Source organism: Dermochelys coriacea, chromosome 1 (genome assembly GCF_009764565.3).
Source record: "Dermochelys coriacea isolate rDerCor1 chromosome 1, rDerCor1.pri.v4, whole genome shotgun sequence".
Classification (NCBI taxonomy): Eukaryota; Metazoa; Chordata; order Testudines; family Dermochelyidae; genus Dermochelys; species Dermochelys coriacea.
Window position 1 is genome coordinate 344,504,710 of NC_050068.2, and position 18,967 is coordinate 344,523,676.

The following is an 18,967-nucleotide window of genomic DNA, read 5'->3' on the forward strand; positions in this document are numbered from 1 at the left end:
ACTTTATGGACTAAATACATCAAATGTATTAATGCCCTCAGTGGAGTTACACGAGGGTTGAATCTGGCCTTATGACTAAACTAGGGAGTTGAATGTGCTCCAGTCTGCTTTTTTTATACTTCCATCACTTGAGTAATTTAGGACTTTTCTATATTGGTTTCACCTTAAAACTAGCTAGATTTTACTGATGTACAAGTGAACACTTTAAAAAAGTTCTAACTTTAACTCTTAGAAACCAAGATGCTTTGTTATATGGTGTGTGTGTACATATAGCACTCGGAGGAGAGGAAGGTGATCAGGAAGGGTCAACATGGATTCACCAAGGGCAAGTCATGCCTGACCAACCTGATTGCCTTCTATGATGAGATAAATGGCTCTGTGGATAGCCGTGGACGTGATATATCTCAACTTTAGCAAAGCTTTGATATGGTCTCCCACAGTGTTCTTGTCAGCAAGTTCAAAAAGAATGAATTGGATGAATGGTCTATATGGTGTATAGAAAACTGGCTAGGTCTTTGGGCTCAATGGATAGTGATCAGCGGGTCGATGTCTAGTTGGTATCAAGCAGAGTGCCCCAGGGGTCTGTTCTGGCACTGGTTTTGTTCAACATCTTCATTAATAATCTGGATGATGGGATGGATTGCACCCTGAGCAAGTTTGTGAATGACACTAAGCTGGGGGGAGAGGTAGATATGCTGGAGGTTAGGAATAGTGTCCAGAGTGAACTAGACAAATTGGAGGATTTGGAGACTAAAATTGGAGGCTAAAATAAATCTTATGAGGTTCAACAAGGACAGGTGCAGAGTCCTGCACTTAGGATGGAAGAATTGCATGCTCTGCTACAAGCTGGGGACCAACTGGCTAAGCAGCAGTTCTGCAGAAAAGGCCCTGGGGATTACAGTGGACGAGAAGCTGGATGAGTCAACAGTGTGCCCTTGTTGCCAAGAAGGCTAACGGCATATTGCCAGCAGATCGAGGGAAGTGATTATTTCCCATCTGTTCGGCGCTGATGAAGCCACATCTGGAGTATTGCACCCAGTTTTGGGCCCCCCACTACAGAAAGGATGTGGACAAACTGGAGAGAGTCCAACAGAGGGCAACAAAAATGATTAGGGGTCTGGGGCACATGACTTAGGAGGAGAGGCTGAGGGAACTGGGGTTATTTAGTCTGCAGAAGAGAGAAGTGAGGGGGGGATTTGATAGCAGCCTTCAACTACCTGAAGGGGGGTTCCAAAGAGGATGGAGCTCAGCTGTTCTCAGTGGTGGCAGATGACAGAACAAGGAACAATGGTCTCAAGTTCAGTGGGGGAGGTCTAGATTGGATATTAGGAAAAAATGTTTCACTAGGAGGGTGGTGAAACATTGAAATGGGTTACATAGGGAAGTGGTGGAATCTCCATCCTTCAGGTTTTGAAATTGATGATGGTTTAGTTGGGGTTGGGCCTGCTTTGAGGTCGGGGTTGGACTAGATGACCTCCTGAGGTCTCTTCCAACCCTAATGTTCTATGTTTTTTTTTCTTGCATTCAGCTATATTTCAAAAGTGCCTATGTGATTTATTCATGGCTTTCAAGGTAAGAAGGAACAATTGTGATCATCTAGTCTGACCTGTGTAGCTCAGGCCATAGGACTTCACCAAAATTACTTTTTGAACAAAAGCATACCTGTAATTTAAGTTGGATTTAAAAATAAATACATCCAGTGATGGAGTGCCCACTGTGACCCGTGGTAAATTGTTTCAATAGTTAATCACCAAGTTTTTAAAATAAAAAAAATCACATCTTATTTATAATCTGAATTGGTCTAATTTCAGCTTCTAGCCATTGGCTCATGTTACACTTTTCTCTGCTTGATTGAAGAGCCTGTTATTAAATTTGTTCACCATAAAGGCACATATAGATTGTGATTAAATAACTACTTACCCTTCTCTTTAAGATAGACTGTTCCCCTTAAGTCTCACTGTAAAGCATGTTCTCCAGTCCCTTAATCATTTTAATGGATCTTCTCTAAATCTTCTGATTTATCAACATCCTTCTTGAAATGTGAGCACTAAAACTGGACACAGTATTCCAGCAGTAGTTGCACCATTGCCAAATACAGAGCTCACCTCTCTACTCCTACTTGAGATCCCCCTGTTTATGCATCCAAGGATTTCATTAGGTCTTTAGTCACAGCATCACACTATGAGCTCATGTTCAGCTGATTATCCACCACAATTCTCAAATCTTTCAAGAGTCACTGCTTCCCAGGATAGAATCCCCCATCTTGTAAGTATGGCATATGTTCTTGTTCCTAGATGTATACTTTTACATTTAGCTATATTGAAACGTACATTGTTTGCTTGTGCCCTGCTTACTAAATGAGCCATATTGCTCTTTATCAGAGATCTGTTCTCTTCACTATTTACTCTTCCCCAATTTTTGTGTCATCTGCAAACTTTCTCTGATTTTCTTTTCTTCCAGGTTGTGTTAAATAGTGTAGGGACAAGAACTGATCCCAACAGGGTCCCACTAGAAACGCACCTGTTTTTTGATTCCTCATTTACAGTTACATTTTGAGACCTATTAATTAGCCATCTTTTAATCCACTTCATGTGTGCCATGTTAATTTTGTATTCTATTTTTTTAAATCAAAATTTCATGTGGTACTTAGTCAGATGCCTTGCAACCAAACTTGTAATCTCATTAAGGAGATATGGGAGCACAAGTTCTATTGAAAGTGGGTGTGCTAAATTGCTTACACACTTTGGAAAATGTCACCCTAAATTCCTTCCATCTAATTATTGCTATTGGCATATTTAAAGCCGATGATGATTAGGGCTGTTGATTGATCGCAATTAACTCATGTGATTAACTAAAAAAATTAATCGTGATTAATTGCCGTTTTAATCACAATGTTAAACAATAGAATACCAATTAAAATTAATTAAATATTTTGGATGTTTTCTACATTTTCACATATATTGATTTCAGTAACAATACAGAATACAAATGGTACAGTGCTCACTTTATATTTTTATTACAAATATTTGCACTGTAAAAATGATAAAAGAAATAGTATTTTTCAATTCATCCTCATACAAGTACCGTAGCACAATCTTTCTATCATAAAAGAAAAGGAGTACTTGTGGCACCTTAGAGACTAACAAATTTATTTGAGCATAAGCTTTCGTGAGCTACAGCTCACGTCATTGGATGCATGAAAGCAACAAATCTACATTTGTAAGTTACGTTGTTACATAACTGCACTCAAAAACACAACAATATAAAACTTCAGAGCCTACAAGTCCACTCAGTTCTTCTTGTTCAGCCAATTGCTAAGAGGAAACAAAGTTTGTTTACGTTTATGGGAGATAATACTGCCCGCTTTTTATTTACAGTGTCACCTGAAAGTGAGAACAGATGTTTGCTTGGCACTTTTTGTAGCCAACATTACAAGGTATTTATATGCCAGATATGCTAAACATTCATATGCCCCTTCATGCTTTGGCCACCATTCCAGAGGACATACTTCCATGCGGATGATGCTTGTTTAACTTTTTTTTTAAGTTAGTTTAAATTTGTGGCTGAACTCCTTGGAGGAGAATTGTATGTCTCCTGATCTGTTTTACCTGCATTCTGCCATACGTTTCATGTCATAGCAGTCTCTGATGATGACCCAGCATGTTGTTCGTTTTAAGAATACATTCTCCGCAAACTTGACGAAATGCAAAGAAGGTACCAATGTGAGATTTCTAAAGATAGCTACAGCACTTGATCCAAGAATCGGAAGTGCCTTCCAAAACCTGAGAGGGACAAGGTGTAGAGCATGCTTTCAGGATTCTTAAGAGCTACACTCTGATGCAGAAACTACAGAACCCAAAGCACCAAAAAAGAAAATCAACCTTCTGCTGGTGGAATGTGACTCAGATAATGAAAATGAACATGTCAGTCTGCACTGCTTTGAATTCTTATTGAGCAGAACCCGTCGTCAGCATGGACGCATGTCTCCTGGAACGGTGGTTGAAGCATGAAGGGACATACGAATCTTTAGCGCATCTGGCATTTAAATATCTTGCGATTCCAGCTACAACATTGCCATGCAAACGCCTGTTATGTTCAGGTAACATTGTAAACAAGAAGCAGGCAGCATTATCTTCTGCAAATGTAAGCAAACTTGTTTGAGCAGTTGTCTAAACAAGAAGTAGGACTGAATGGACTTGTAAGCTCTAAAGTTTTACATTTGTTTTATTTCTGAATGCAGTTTTGTACATAATTCTACTTTTGTAAGTTCAACTTTCATGATAGAGATTGCACTATAGTACTTAAGTGAATTGAAAATACTATTTTTTTTATTTTTACAGTGCACATACTTATAATATAAAATGAGTAATGTACATTTTGTATTCTCTGTTGTAATTGTAATCAATATATTTAAAATGTGGAAAGCATTAATGTTTTATATAAGTTGTATTCTATTGTTTAACAGTGCGATTAATCGCAATTCTTTTTTTTTTTAATCACTTGACAGCCCTAATGATGTATCTTCCCTCTCTCTGACAACTAAAATGGTAGCTTTTTGAGATGCTGCATGCTGTCTTTTGAGTTTTGGGTACTGTAAGGCCTGGAGGAGATCCAGTGAGTTATTGTCAAAATCCTGCACTCCTGGATGGCAGGTGGTCAGCATTGATATACTGGGGGATGAGATGAGGAGTTGGTGTGAGGGAATAGCCTGCAGTGCTAGTATTGACATGTACATCAGTTTTTTCCAAATACAGTTATGCAAGACAGCTTTTGAGGCTATGGGTTTTCATGCTTTCTGTCTGTTTTCAAATAATGGTGATTAATGGTCATTGTGTGTGTATATAATATATATTCCTGTTTAATACTCTTTCCTTATGCTTTTTCACTTAGAGAAGCTGTGACCTATTTACTGTTTTAAAGTATTTTGTTAATTTGATGCTTACATAACTTTGGGAGTGAAGGGTTTTTTTCCACTTTTCTCCATTTTCATGTAGAATTCAGTAGCAGCAAGACCAAAGAGATAGAAAAGGAATGGCAGTGATTTTAAAGATTTGGTCTTGTGGTGAAGTGTGCAATCATATCTTGTAACTGTATCAAAAAATTAAATCATCTTAAAGAAAGAAATAGCACAACATTTTGTCTCCTCATTGGGAGGCAGATGCCATTGAAAGTGGATTACGTTTAGTGTAGCTTTGTAGGCTATGAACAGTTAACATATGCAACATGTATGAGAGCTTCCACTTCCCTGTCATCCCAACAAATTTGTGAGAAATTCCTGCTTGTGCCAGCCAGGGAAATCTACCCTTCTCATAGGTTTTCTTGTGTTCCAGTAGTACCGTGAACAGGAAGCCATTCGTCTATGTCTAAAGCATTTTCGCCAACACAACTACACTGAGGCTTTTGAATCACTGCAGAAGAAAACCAAGATTGCGCTAGAGCACCCAATGCTGACAGATCTGCATGACAAACTAGTGCTGAAAGGAGACTTTGATGCTTGTGAAGAATTGATAGAAAAAGCTGTAAATGGTAAGTGAATCCAAAGCAGCATCTTGGCTGGAAAGCCTATTGATGTATAAACTCTTTCCATAATGTACATTAAAATATACACAGCTGTATTCAGAGTAGCAGCCGTGTTAGTCTGTATTCGCAAAAAGAAAAGGAGGACTTGTGGCACCTTTAGAGACTAACAAATTTATTAGAGCATAAGCTTTCGTGAGCTACAGCTCACTTCATCGGATGCATTTGGTGGAAATGCTTTTTTTTTTCCACCAAATGCATCCGATGAAGTGAGCTGTAGCTCACGAAAGCTTATGCTCTAATAAATTTGTTAGTCTCTAAGGTGCCACAAGTACTGTAAGGAGTGTGATCACTTAAGATAAGCCATCACCAACAGCAGGGGGGGGAAAGGAGGAAAACCTTTCATGGTGACAAGCAGGTAGGCTAATTCCAGCAGTTAACAAGAATATCAGAGGAACAGTGGGGGGTGGGGTGGGAGGGAGAAATACCATGGGGAAATAGTTTTACTTTGTGTAATGACTCATCCATTCCCAGTCTCTATTCAAGCCTAAGTTAATTGTATCCAGTTTGCAAATTAATTCCAATTCAGCAGTCTCTCGTTGGAGTCTGTTTTTGAAGCTTTTTTGTTGAAGGATAGCCACTCTTAGGTCTGTGATCGAGTGACCAGAGAGATTGAAGTGTTCTCCAACTGGTTTTTGAATGTTATAATTCTTGACGTCTGATTTGTGTCCATTCATTCTTTTGCGTAGAGACTGTCCAGTTTGGCCAATGTACATGGCAGAGGGGCATTGCTGGCACATGATGGCATATATCACATTGGTAGATGCGCAGGTGAACGAGCCTCTGATAGTGTGGCTGATGTGATTAGGCCCTATGATGGTATCCCCTGAATAGATATGTGGACAGAGTTGGCAACGGGCTTCGTTGCAAGGATAGGTTCCTGGGTTAGTGGTTCTGTTGTGTGGTGTGTGGTTGCTGGTGAGTATTTGCTTCAGATTGGGGGGCTGTCTGTAAGCAAGGACTGGTCTGTCTCCCAAGATCTGAGAGAGCGATGGCTCGTCCTTCAGGATAGGTTGTAGATCCTTGATGATGCGTTGGAGAGGTTTTAGTTGGGGGCTGAAGGTGATGGCTAGTGGCGTTCTGTTGTTTTCTTTGTTGGGCCTGTCCTGTAGTAGGTGACTTCTGGGTACTCTTCTGGCTCTGTCAATCTGTTTCTTCACTTCAGCAGGTGGGTATTGTAGTTGTAGGAATGCATGATAGAGATCTTGTAGGTGTTTGTCTCTGTCTGAGGGGTTGGAGCAAATGCGGTTATATCGTAGCGCTTGGCTGTAGACAATGGATCGAGTGGTATGATCTGGATGAAAGCTAGAGGCATGTAGGTAGGAATAGCGGTCAGTAGGTTTCCGATATAGGGTGGTGTTTATGTGAGGAGCTGTATTGTGATTTGTTTTGCATTATGTAAGGGGAGCTATTTAGTATCTGAAGCATGATGCCTTGTAAACTCTTGCTAGACACATGATTATACTCTGCATGAGAAGAGTTAGTAAAGGTTGACAAGACTTACTAACATATTTCCTTTTTATTTCTATTACTTGGAAGCCCCCACCCCCCAAGAGTTTAAAAGGTGCTTCCAGGAATAAGTGAAGACAAGGTCTGTGACCCAGGTAGCTGACAACCTAAAGTCAGACAACACTACAAGAGAATGTAATGCACTCCTCCCAACTTCTCTTTCGTTTAAGAGAAGGACAAGATTTCAGTAAGATTCCCCAGTTAGCAAGGCCATCTCTTCATTATGATAGATTTTGTTAAATTTAGTGGATTGTTCTTTTTAAACCCACCTAGTTGGGCAACACAGCAGAAATAATATTTTAGGAGGGATTTGAATTAGGCTAGTGGCTTTGTGAATGGGAGTAGGGACAATAGGCCTTGTAATAGGAGCTTACAGGAAGACACTGAGGTAGGCGTGGGAGAAAGGCTCTGACTTTTGGAGCAGAGGCCTAGTGGCTAGCTTCATTATAAATAAATTAAGATTAACCCTTTATTTAGCGCTTTATTTAGAGTGCAGAGGGAGCTTGAGTAGCAGAGTAAGTGTCTTTTCCCCACACTTGGAGCACAGCCATGGTTAGAACTCAGCAATTCCTGACTCTCAGTATTGTGCTCCATGTTCATTTGCTCTCTCTAGGTCAGAGGTGGGCAAACTACGGCCCACGGGCCACATCCGGCCCGCGAGACGGACCTTGCCTGACCCTTGAGCTCCTGGCCGGGGAGGCAGCCCCCGGCCCCTCCCCTACTGTCCCCCCTCCCCTGGAGCCTCAGTTCGCCCTGCGGACAGCGCGGCTGGCTCCGTCTGGGTCCTGGGGCTGCGAGCTCCGAGCTTAATGGTAAGGGGGGCAGGGTTGGATAAGGGGTAGGGGATCCCGGGGGGCAGTTGGATGGGGCAGAGGTTCTGGGGGTTAGTCGGTTGGGGAATGGGGGTTGGATAGGGTGTGGGAGTCCTGGGCAGGCCTGTCAGGGGTGGAGGTGTGGCTAGGGGACAGGGAGCAAGGGGATTGGATAGTGGGTAGGGTCCTGGGGGAGGCGGATTGGGGCGCAGGGTCCTGGGAGCGGTCAGTCGGGGGACAAGGAGTTGGGGGGGTTGAATGAGTTAGGGGTTTGGGGGGGCAGTCAGGGCACGGGAAGTGGGAGGGGGTGAATAGGGGGTGTGGGCCAGGCTGCTTGGGAGTCACAGCCTTCCTTAACTGCCCCTCCATACAGTTTTGCACCCCGATATGGCCCTTGGGCCAAAAAGTATGCCCAGCTCTGGTCTAGGTGAAACTCGTACTGGCATAATAAGAGAATCTTTGAGTAACTCCTTTGACTTTACTGGAATAATAGCAACGTAGCATGATGGCAAGTCCGGTCCAGAGTTTTGTCTTTCTGGGCTAAACTCTTCTGCTTTGTAATAGCTGCTGCTAATAAGCACAATTTGCAGAAGGGTGTGTGTGTGTGCGCGCGCCTGCTGGCAACATCAATAATGCAGTTTTATCAAAGTAGTGATTTGGTTCCTGGGGTATAGTGGGAGTGAAAAGAAGCATAACTAAAGACAGCCTCATAGTTTTGTCTCCTTTAAAAATCAAGTATATCAAATAACATGTTCTGTTTACTGTGTGGGATTTTGCTGTGCTGCTTTCCACTCCTCTGGGACTGCTCTGTTTTTTCTCCAGCCTTCTAGATTGTTCTTTTTCTAGGAAGTGCTTGAGTATTTTTTCTTGCTTGAACAAATGATTTGTAACTGCTGCAGTGTTCTCCCGCTTATCCAGGTGTAGAAGTATTGTCAAAGGACAAGATTCCTAGATCCTGTATTTCACTGGTTAACAAATTACTGTTGCTTTCCAGCTTAATTTTTTTGTGGTGAATGGTTAATCTGCCTAGTTTCTGACAGTTTTAAATGTCAGGTTGCATTGGCTTCTGACATCTCTTGGCTTAGAGCAATGGCCTTGAACAATTGATTGCTTGCTTCAATTGCACCTAGGCAATGTGCAAAAAAAACTCTGGCCCTCTAACTCTACACCAGGTCTACTCTAGAAGAGGTTTGCTGGTATAGCAATACTGGTAAATGCTCCTAGTGTTAGACACAGTATATACTGGTTCCTTGAGCAAAATAAACTAATCTGGGAAAAGCACTTTTATGTTGGTATAACTGTGTCTACTACAGCTTTTGTCAATATAGAAATTTCCCGCCCCCCCCCCTTTTTTTTTAAAGTACTTGTAAACTGACACTGTTGGCAAAAGTTACCGGTGTATACCTGGCGTTAGGCTATGGCTATGCTAGAGGGCTTAGTGATGTAGCTGCACTGATGCAGCTGTGCCACTGCAAGCTCTCTACTAGTGTAACTGCTCTAAGATGATGAGAGAGAGCTTTCCCGTCTACTTAATTAATCCATTTCCAACGAGCACTGTTAACTACATCAATGGGAGAAGCTCTCCCACTGACAGCGCTGTCCACACCGGCCTTTATTTCTGTGTAACTATGTTGCTCAAGGGGGTGGCTTATTCACACCCCCGAGCGACATAAATTATACCAACATAAGTGGTAGTGTAGACATAGCGGTAGTTAACCTGACACCTGCAGCATTAAGCATGTTGTGGGTCTTGGGTCTTGTCTTTTGTTCTTGTTCCAGTTTATAAAACGGAGAGTGAGCTATTCCTTTCACTAGCAATCTAGTTGAATGACTTAGCATGAATTTTTATTTACACATGCTATTCTACGTTCTGTCACTGATTCTAAAGGAATATTATAAATCTGATATCAATACTTTTATGGTATAATCCTAATATCCAATACCTGGCTAACTGAAACTCCCAGTTAACCGAAGGTTTGCTGGTGTTGTCAACAGTAATGTTTAACTTGCATTATTCCCTGCTTATCCTCTACTGCTTCTCCTTTCTGTTGCTTTGACCACGTTACCCCTCAACCCCTTCGCTGACTTCCCCTGGCTTTCACATTAAGTTGCAGCTCCTCAATCCCACTTTTCACCCATCTTTCTATCGAGCTTTCCTTCTTTGTGTAACCCCATTACCTGTGTGTAGTTCCCCACTTCACAGAGAAGTTGTGAGGATAAGTAGTATTATCCTGAAGCACATTAAGTGACTTGCCTGAGGTCACACAGGAAGTCTTTGGCAGAGCAGGGAATTGAATCTGTTCTTCCAGGGTCCCAGGCTAGTGCCCTGAACCCTGGATTATCCTTCCTCTCATTGACCTTCAGGGCCAAACAACTTCATTCTGGCCTACCATGTTTCATTCTGGACTTCTACCACCACCTGCTCACCATGCTTTTTTACACTCTCATGCTGTCTTCTGTGTTTGAAATGCCTTCTCATGCACCTCACTTTTCTCAAGTTCCCTGCTTAAAGCTTTTGTGAAACCTTTCTACAATAATTTCTTCTTACGCAGAATTTGGGCCTTTTTCATTCCTGAACTCTTGTCCTGTGTGTTAGCTTTTCAAATAAGTTTGTTTTGGACAGTATAGTGTTTGGTATACTTCCAATGATGTGCAAATGTATATGTAAAGAGAAATATGTGTGTATATATACATACACACAAATGCCCAGTTAACTTTCAAGGCTTTCAGAGACTCTGAAACTCTCCTGGACATTACATAGCCTAAACCTGGGCATATGAACTTTTGACTGCATGTTGATCTTGAGGTTCATGGCCTTAACTTCATTTCACCACTACATTTTTCTTTAACATGGATGCCACACAGTTTAGCACAAATTGACTTAAATAGGGGGCAAATATTTGTAATGCTAGATTTAAAAATGTGACATGCCAAACCTCTTGCAGGTGGTCACCATATTAGATGGGAAGAATGAGTCTGCATGGATGAGAATGAATATTAGTGGAAGTAGATATTTTTTTTTTTTTTGTATAGCTAGTGCTGAAGACTGATGCCTTCCACCCTACCTCACTGGATAATTTCTTTTGAGAACTTTTTGGCAGGCAATCACACTCTTCCCACAGATTCTTAGCACTTCCTCATGTGCATTATGCTCAGAAAATGGGCATATTGAAACTCTGGCAACTGGTTGACTTCCTCTCAAAAATAAAGGTTCTGTAAATCTCAATTGGGTCTGAGACATAGCTCAAATACCTCACATTTGGATTCATTCCTGCATCTTCCAGACAGCCTATGCTCTGACAGACAAGTCTGGTTAATATTCCTGTACAGCAAATGCCGAATCAAAGTTTCGTAATGGAACTGCATGAAACTACTGCAAAACATACTCACAGATTAGATTTCTCTGTGCAAGCTACAGGTAGTGTTCTGGTTTCGCTTTTTTTCAAGGAGGTGTTCCTCTGGCTGTTTTCATGTCAATTTCTGATGTCTGATCATCCACTAAGTCACTAGCGAAAAGTCTTATTTGTTGTTTGTGCTCAAAGTGCTTAGGGTGTATAAGAAGGGAATGGCTGAATCTTCCTGGAAGTTCCAGACGCACTGTAGTTTTGAGGGGCAATACTAAGCCATGCATACTCCCTTCATTCGGTTATTCTGTAAAATCTCTTGCTACATGACATTCAACTGGCTGACAAAATAAAGTCTCTAATATTAGTAAATTGTACCTAACTGATGATTAACCTGTAATCTCTAGGAGTTGGATGTTGCTGTATGCAAAATGCATCAAATGTAGGTGTAAAGGAGTTAATAGATAATGGTACATAATGAATCATCTTTGGACATAATTGTAGAATAGACGTGGGCATTGACCCATGTGAAAGGCCTCATGGGCTCTGGAAATTGATTTTCCTTTAAAACTGGTAAGCACTTTTAAAATTGTTTTGTGCAATGGAGTTGAAAATATTGTTCTAAACCACTGTTACTGTTTCATTGGAAATGGATGATAAAAACCTAATCTGGCCTAGATCTGATCCTTCACAGGGCCTATGCAGTACGTTGTCTCTCTCTTTAGACATGTCAGGTCAGCTTAGCTGATAAAACAAGAACTATGAACAGGGTACAAGAATAGATCAGATACCGGTAGGAGATCCCAATAGGCCTCTTTCTGTCCATGTGCCAAACCACTAGTGAGGGGTTCAGCTTCCAAAACAAGCCACTGCTGATTTATAGTGCAAGTAGAATGAATGTGGAACTGCTCCCAGTTGAAAGAAACATTTCTGGGAAGAGAGCTGGAATATCTCCAAACCAGTGTCCCATGGAAGAAAAGAAGCATTATTAAAAGAAGCTGAAGGCACAGCAGGGGAGAAGTGTTGTCTTGACAAGTGCAGCCTGTGGGCGTTGAGCATGAGAGAGAGGTTAAACCACCCTTTTCAGGTCATATGGTGCAATTCATCCTCTTGTTCTGTGTGTCCAATAATCTGTTTGCTGCCAAAGGGATTGATGATGCTGTTTTAGCTCCTTTCTTGAAGACCAAACCATCCTAATGTTCCGTAAAAGAATAATTTTTTTTTACCTGTTTGTGGCTAGTAAAATGTATCTGATTTTAATGTGGAATTTTTTACTAGCGTCAAATAACAGAACATATACTGTGCATGTATCTCTGGAGTGAATCAAAATGCCTGAAAACTTCTGAAAGTTTTTTATAGTTAGAATTGACCAACGTAACTCTTGTTTGAGTTCGTAAACGCTGTGTAGTGTTTGGGGAGACCAGACTTCAGAACCTTAGACCACTCAGCCTCTACCAGGAAGCACTCATTGACTTGCAGAATTAAGCCTATAATTAAACCTAGATCTCAGTCTTGACAAATTAGGACCACAAAAACATTAAAAATATGATGTGGGAGAAAGTTTGTCTTGTACAACACATAATTAAGAGCGTACAGTTTTGATTTTAATTTTTCCACTTAGAGCCATCTGGGGTAGGTAATATACTTCTGAATTTACAACTGTATTTTTAGGAAGTGGACGCCTATCATTTAAGGTAATAACTTTTAAAGTCCTTGCCTTACCCCCAGATACCTGGGCTCCTGAATAGGGAAAAATACCCCCCCCCCAGGACTGATGGTCTCCACCCTTTTTTAAAAAAAGGGGGGGGGGCAGGGGTAGGGATGAATAAGTGGGTGTTAAGTTTTTTGTTTAGATTTATAAACTTCATTTTGTGGTTCAGGAAGCATGTATATAATCTAACACTGTACAAATCTGCTTTTTATCAGGGGCCCCAAAAGCCCAGTCCCATTTTTGTGTCCCTGCCCCCTCCGCTCCCCAAAAAAAAAAAGCCACCAACAAAAAATGCCCTCAGGTAAACGGAGGAGAGAGATGGGATTTAAGACTAATTTACTTTTCTGGAAAAAGAAAAGGAGTACTTGTGGCACCTTAGAGACTAACAAATTTATTGCACATAAGCTTTCGTGAGCTACAGCTCACTTAATACAGACTAACCCGGCTGCTACTCTGAAACCTTACTTTTCTGGTTTGATCCAGTGCCTGTTTGTTTCTTCTCAGCATTTACAACAGTCTGCTTTTTCCTTTTTCTCTTAAATGAAGCTCTGGAGACATCTGACCCAGTTTCAGCTCAACATGAGCTGAAATGGCTGAATTTATAAGCACTTGCAACTTCTTCCCTTCTTGATTAAATAATGGAAATAGAACCCATTCTTAATTAAAACATGTCACGCTAGACAATTATGGATAAACTGGCATGACATGGCAATCAAGCTAGGTTGATTCTTGATTGATATAGTGGCTGTTTACTCTTTTATTTTGTCAAAATACAAATTGAATAAGGTATGATTTATGAAAAATGTTAGTAACTGACATGCATATGACAGTTGTTTTGAAGAGAGCTCTAGAGTAGCAGTTAGGTTTGAGTGAGAGCATCTTATTTTAATCTGAAAAATTTCCGCTACAGCATAATGTAACTGCAAACATTACATGCAGCAATAAGTTGTTTTTTCTGTGTTTGCAGATGGCTTGTTCAATCAGTACATCAGTCAGCAGGAATACAAACCGCGTTGGGGTCAGATTATCCCCAAAAGTACCAAAGGTAAGAGTCTCTAAATGGAAAACACTTCTAAAAATTACCCATGCATTAGTAATTGCCACTATAGTAACTGTGGATACAGTGTATGAAGGTGTTAAAAGGTAGGTTATAGGATAGGTTAATCCTGCTTTTTACCGGTGCAGCTGATGTCATTTACTTTTCACTCTGGCACGATGCATTTATCTTCAGATACTAAAATAATTACGTGAATGTACAGTTCAGTAAGGAACCGTTCACAAAACAGTAGCTTTAACCCAAAAGTTATACAAGATGGCTTTTCTGGAGTGGTGGAGTAGCATTTAAGGTGCCATTCTAGCTGACTTGTCTTCAGGCAATTCTGAGGCTGCTCTTTATCGTTCTGGGAGCTGAACTAGCCTTTGGCTATCCCCAGCGTTGGGGGCTGCAAAGATTGGTTTAAGCTCAACAGTTTTTATGGACCTAAGGATATGTTTTCACATCCAGGGACTATTAAGTTCTCCTCTTGCAAGACACTCCCTGTACTGAAATAGAGCATTGTATTCACTGATTTACCTATGACAATGATTTTTCTCTGGAAGATGGACACAAAAAGCAATTGGACAATAAAAAAAAAAAATCTTGGTTGCCTTGAGTATAAACATGCTGTTCTCCAGATAATTGCTATGTATGTTTTGAATGTTTGAAGGACTGTGGGCTATTTAAGTTGTGCTGCCTCCACTCAGTTTATATGGCATGAATGAATTATAATTTTTTTAAAAATCATGTATAATAGCAAACCTTTCCTTTGTCTTTTAACAAGGTGATGGAGAGGACAGCAGACCAGGAATGAGAGGAGGTCATCAGATGGTCATTGATGTACAGACAGGTGAATGGTCATTTATTCTTTAAGAAGAAAGTTCTGTCCTATTTTTATTTTGGAACTTAATTATGTTGAGCGGATACCAGTTCAGCTATAAATATGCAAACACATCTGGTTCCTTTGTATATTATTTTTTTATTAGTGTTCGGACAAAATTCTGCTCTTAATGCATCTAGATTGTTCTGCTTTCCCTCTGTGGAGCCCTACTCCACATTTCTAGATTTCAGTCTGCTTGTTTTGTTGATGCAGGAGTGACTTCTTCCATAGGTGATCTGATGTTTGTGTTGGGGGAGGATGTGTTACAGGTGCCCTTTTTGCCCCTACCTGCTGCAGGTCTTAAGGCTAGAAGCAGTCTCGGCCTTAGCTGGCCAAGCATTACTGGTCCCTAACTCTCACTGATAACCTAGGAACCTTCTGATTAAGAGCCAGGGGTTTTTCCTGAGAAAGGGAGCTGGGGATCTTAAAACTAAACCAATCATTTTTTTAAATGATTGGCCATGTGCTATGAGCCCCACTTTTCTAAGAACTTACTCTGCACCAAAAAATTTTGAATGGTGCACAATATTTTAAAATTCCGCAAAATTCTGCGTATTTTATTTGTCAAAATAATGCAGTATAATCATGCTGGCTTCAATTATTTAGGTAATTTATATAAACTACAATACAATGGATGGAGAACGGGAGTGGGGAGCATTGGAGGAAATCCCAAAACCTCCTTGCCTAATCCATAGGGTTGGAAGGGATGTCGAGGTAATCTAATCCAGTCCCCTGCACTCATGGCAGGACTAAGTATTATCTAGACCATCCCTGACGGGTGTTTGTCCAACCTGCTCTTAAAAATCTGCAATGATGGAGATTCCACAATCTCCATAGGCAATTTATTCCAGTTCTTAACTACCCTGACAGTTAGGAAAAACTTCCTAATGTCCAACCTAAACCTGCAATTTAACATTGCTTCTTGTCCTATTCTCAGAGGTTAAGAAGAACAATTTTTCTCCCTCCCCCTTTTAACAACCTTTTCACTGTGGCTATCTAATTGTAATAAATATACAAATCCCCACCCTGTAGCTATTTTGTGTGCACTGCTATGGAGGAAAAAAACCTGTTAGGTTCCATGTAAACACACAAGAATGGTACAGTCCCTCCCCCAAAGAACTTAGTCTGTCAAAGGGTAGAGGAAAGGGGGATGCAAGTAGGATGGTCAGGGTTTTGATTGACCATATCTTGCTAGTGTATTTTATTCATATCAACCTATCTTCAATTGCTGGTTACCCTTACTGTTACCAGTCAGAAGACTTCATGTTGCCCTCAACTCCTTATTTAATACTCCTAACAAACATGGTTTCTAACCCTTTCCCCACCTAACCCTTATGATAATATAATGTAATAAAAGTGACTTACAGTTAATGGGGAGAGGGGACAAGTGCCAAGCCTTGGTACATCTGGACTACAGGTCGGGGTGCAATTTGCAGCTTCTGTAGGCATGCGTGCACTAGCTTTAATCTAGCTAGCTTGCTAAAAATAGCAGTGAGGACGTGGCAGTGTGTGCTGCACAAGCCTGTTTTACCCCTCTGGGTAGATACTTATACTGCCTGCACTGACTACAATGCTGCCTGCCACATCCTCACTACTAGTTTTAGCAGGCTAGCTAGATTAAAATACCATGGGTATGTCCATGAAAGCTGCAAATCGTAACCCCCAGCTACAGTGTGATACCTTTGAGGGGTAAGGAGGCATGTGGGATTATTTAAAATCTGGGGGAGCTGAGAGTGGCTATATTGGTTGTGGGTGTATAGATAGGGAGTTGAAGGCTGTAGCAAGTTGAGATGCATAGGCATGAGGACAGAATACAACTAGGGCTGTCAAAATAACTAAGGCTGTTGATTGCCGTTAACTCGCGTGATTAACTCAAAATTAATCTCGATTAATTGCAGTTTTAATTGCACTGTTAAACAATAGAATACCAATTGAAATTTATTAAATATTTTGGATGTTTTTCTACGTTTTCATATATATAGTATTCTGTTGTAATTGAAATCAAAGTATATATTTTTGATTACCAATATTTGCACTGTAAAATGATAAAGAAATAGCATTTTTCAGTTCACCTCATACAGGTACTGTAGAACGATCTTTTGTCGGGAAAGTGCAATTTACAAATGCAGATGTTTTGTGTGTGACATAACTGCACTCAAACAAAACCAATGTAAAACTTCAGAGCCTACAAGTCCACTCAGTCCTACTTCTTGTTTAGCCAATCGCTAAGACAAACAAGTTTGTTTACATTACAGGAGATAATGCTGTCATCCTCTTATTTGCAATGTCACCAGAAAGTGAAAACAGGCATTTGCATGGCATTTTTGTAGCCTACATGGCAAGGTATTTACGTGCCAGATATGCTAAACATTTGTATGCCCCTTCATGCTTTGTCCATCATTCCAGAGGATATGCTTCCATGCTGATGACAGTTTAAAAAAAAAAAAAGTTAATTAAATTTGTGACTGAACTCCTTGGGGAGAATTGTATGTTCCCTGCTCTGTTTTTACCGCATTTTGCCATATATTTCCTGTTATAGAAGTCTCAGATAATTGACCCAGCACAAGTTATTCATTTAAGAACACTTTCACTGTAGATTTCACAAAATGCAAAGAATGTACCAATGTGAGATTTCTAAAGATAGCTACAGCACTCGACCCAAGGTTTAAGAATCTGAAGTGCCTTCCAAATCTGAGAGGGGTGAAACGTTAGAGGCATGTTTTCAGAAGTCTTAAAAGAGCAACACTCCAATGCAGAAACTACAGAACCTGAACCACCAAAAAGAAAATCAATCTTGTGCTGGTGGCATCTGACTTAGGATGATAAAATTAACATGTCAGTCCGCACTGACTTTGGATCTTATTGAGCAGAACCTATTGTCAGCATGGACACGTCCCCTGGAATGGTTGGCCGAAGCATGAAGGGACATGCACTAAAGATTCGTATCTGGCACATAAATATCTTGCCATCCGGCTACAACAGTGCCATGAGAACGCCTGTTCTCACTGTCAGGTGACAGTGTAAACAAGAACCTGGCAGTATTATCTCCTGCAAATGTAAACAAACTTGTTAGTCTGAGCGATTGTCTGAACAAGAATTAGGACTGAGTGGACTTGCAGGCTCTAAAATTTTACATTGTTTTATTTTTGAATGCAGTTTTTTTCTACATAATTCTACATTTGTAAGTTCAACTTTCATAAGGAGATTACACTACAGTACTTGTATTATGTGAATTGAGAAATTCTGTTTTTTTTTACAGTCCTTGTTATCAAAAATAAATATAAAGTGAGCACTTTACACTTTGTATTGTGTTGTAATTGAAATCAATAATATTTGAAAATGTAGAAAGCATCCAAAATATTTAAATAAATGGTATTCTATTATTTAACAGTGTGATTAATTTTTTTAATTGCTTGACAGCCCTAAAATAACTCTTGTTCACCATTAATTTTTATTATGGTTTCCTGGGTTAATAAAGTTCTAGACCTTTGTCACCCAATATATAATTATTGCCCCAGAGAGGAACTACTCCATTTGTATGAGGCTGGCAAACATTCTTCTTAGAGAGAGGTAGAAGAATCCGAGGAAGATTGTGTTGAGAAAAGCACAATCATGTGAAATGAAAGCTGTGAAGCGCACTCTAGTGGCCATAGAATATAGTTTTCAAGATTGAATGCTTATTTCAAAGCAGCAGGAGTGATGCTAATACAAATAAGAGGGATATATGCATTTTGCCGGGAAACAAAATGAAACATTTTTGGAATAAATGCATTGGTAAGTGTGATTCTTCCTCCCTTACTCAGAGCAAGTTATCTTGCTTAGGCTTTGACCTATGAGATCATTCTGATATTAAATAAAGCAGTGAAACTGAGTCAGTCTTCCAGTTTCTTAAACTGACTGGCGAGTAACTCACTAAATTAAACACGTACTTTGTTTTCTGGAGACCTGGACTTCCTCCATTCCTTTAGTCAATTTCACCCCAAGTTTTATGTCTTCCTAGTGACAGAGGGTAACTTTTGAATCATTCTTATGGCTCTGGAGCAGAGGTTCCCTATAGGCTTCTTGGGAGGCTGTAATCAGTTTTGCTTCAGGGCCTGC

General features: G+C 40.3%; 1 protein-coding gene across 3 annotated transcripts in view; it reads left to right on the forward strand.

Moving 5' to 3' along the window:
- The window catches only part of MKLN1 (muskelin 1), a 187,118-nt gene that overhangs the window by 67,103 nt on the left and 101,048 nt on the right, over nucleotides 1–18,967 (forward strand). For 2 of the 3 annotated variants that reach the window (XM_038377144.2, XM_038377231.2), the window contains 3 exons: nucleotides 5,334–5,526; nucleotides 13,921–13,998; nucleotides 14,774–14,839. In XM_038377144.2, coding sequence (XP_038233072.1) covers nucleotides 5,334–5,526; nucleotides 13,921–13,998; nucleotides 14,774–14,839 — 337 coding nt within the window. Of the gene's footprint in view, nucleotides 1–5,330; nucleotides 5,527–13,920; nucleotides 13,999–14,773; nucleotides 14,840–18,967 lie in introns of all 3 variants that reach the window. The other variant, XM_038377585.2, reaches the window with a different exon arrangement.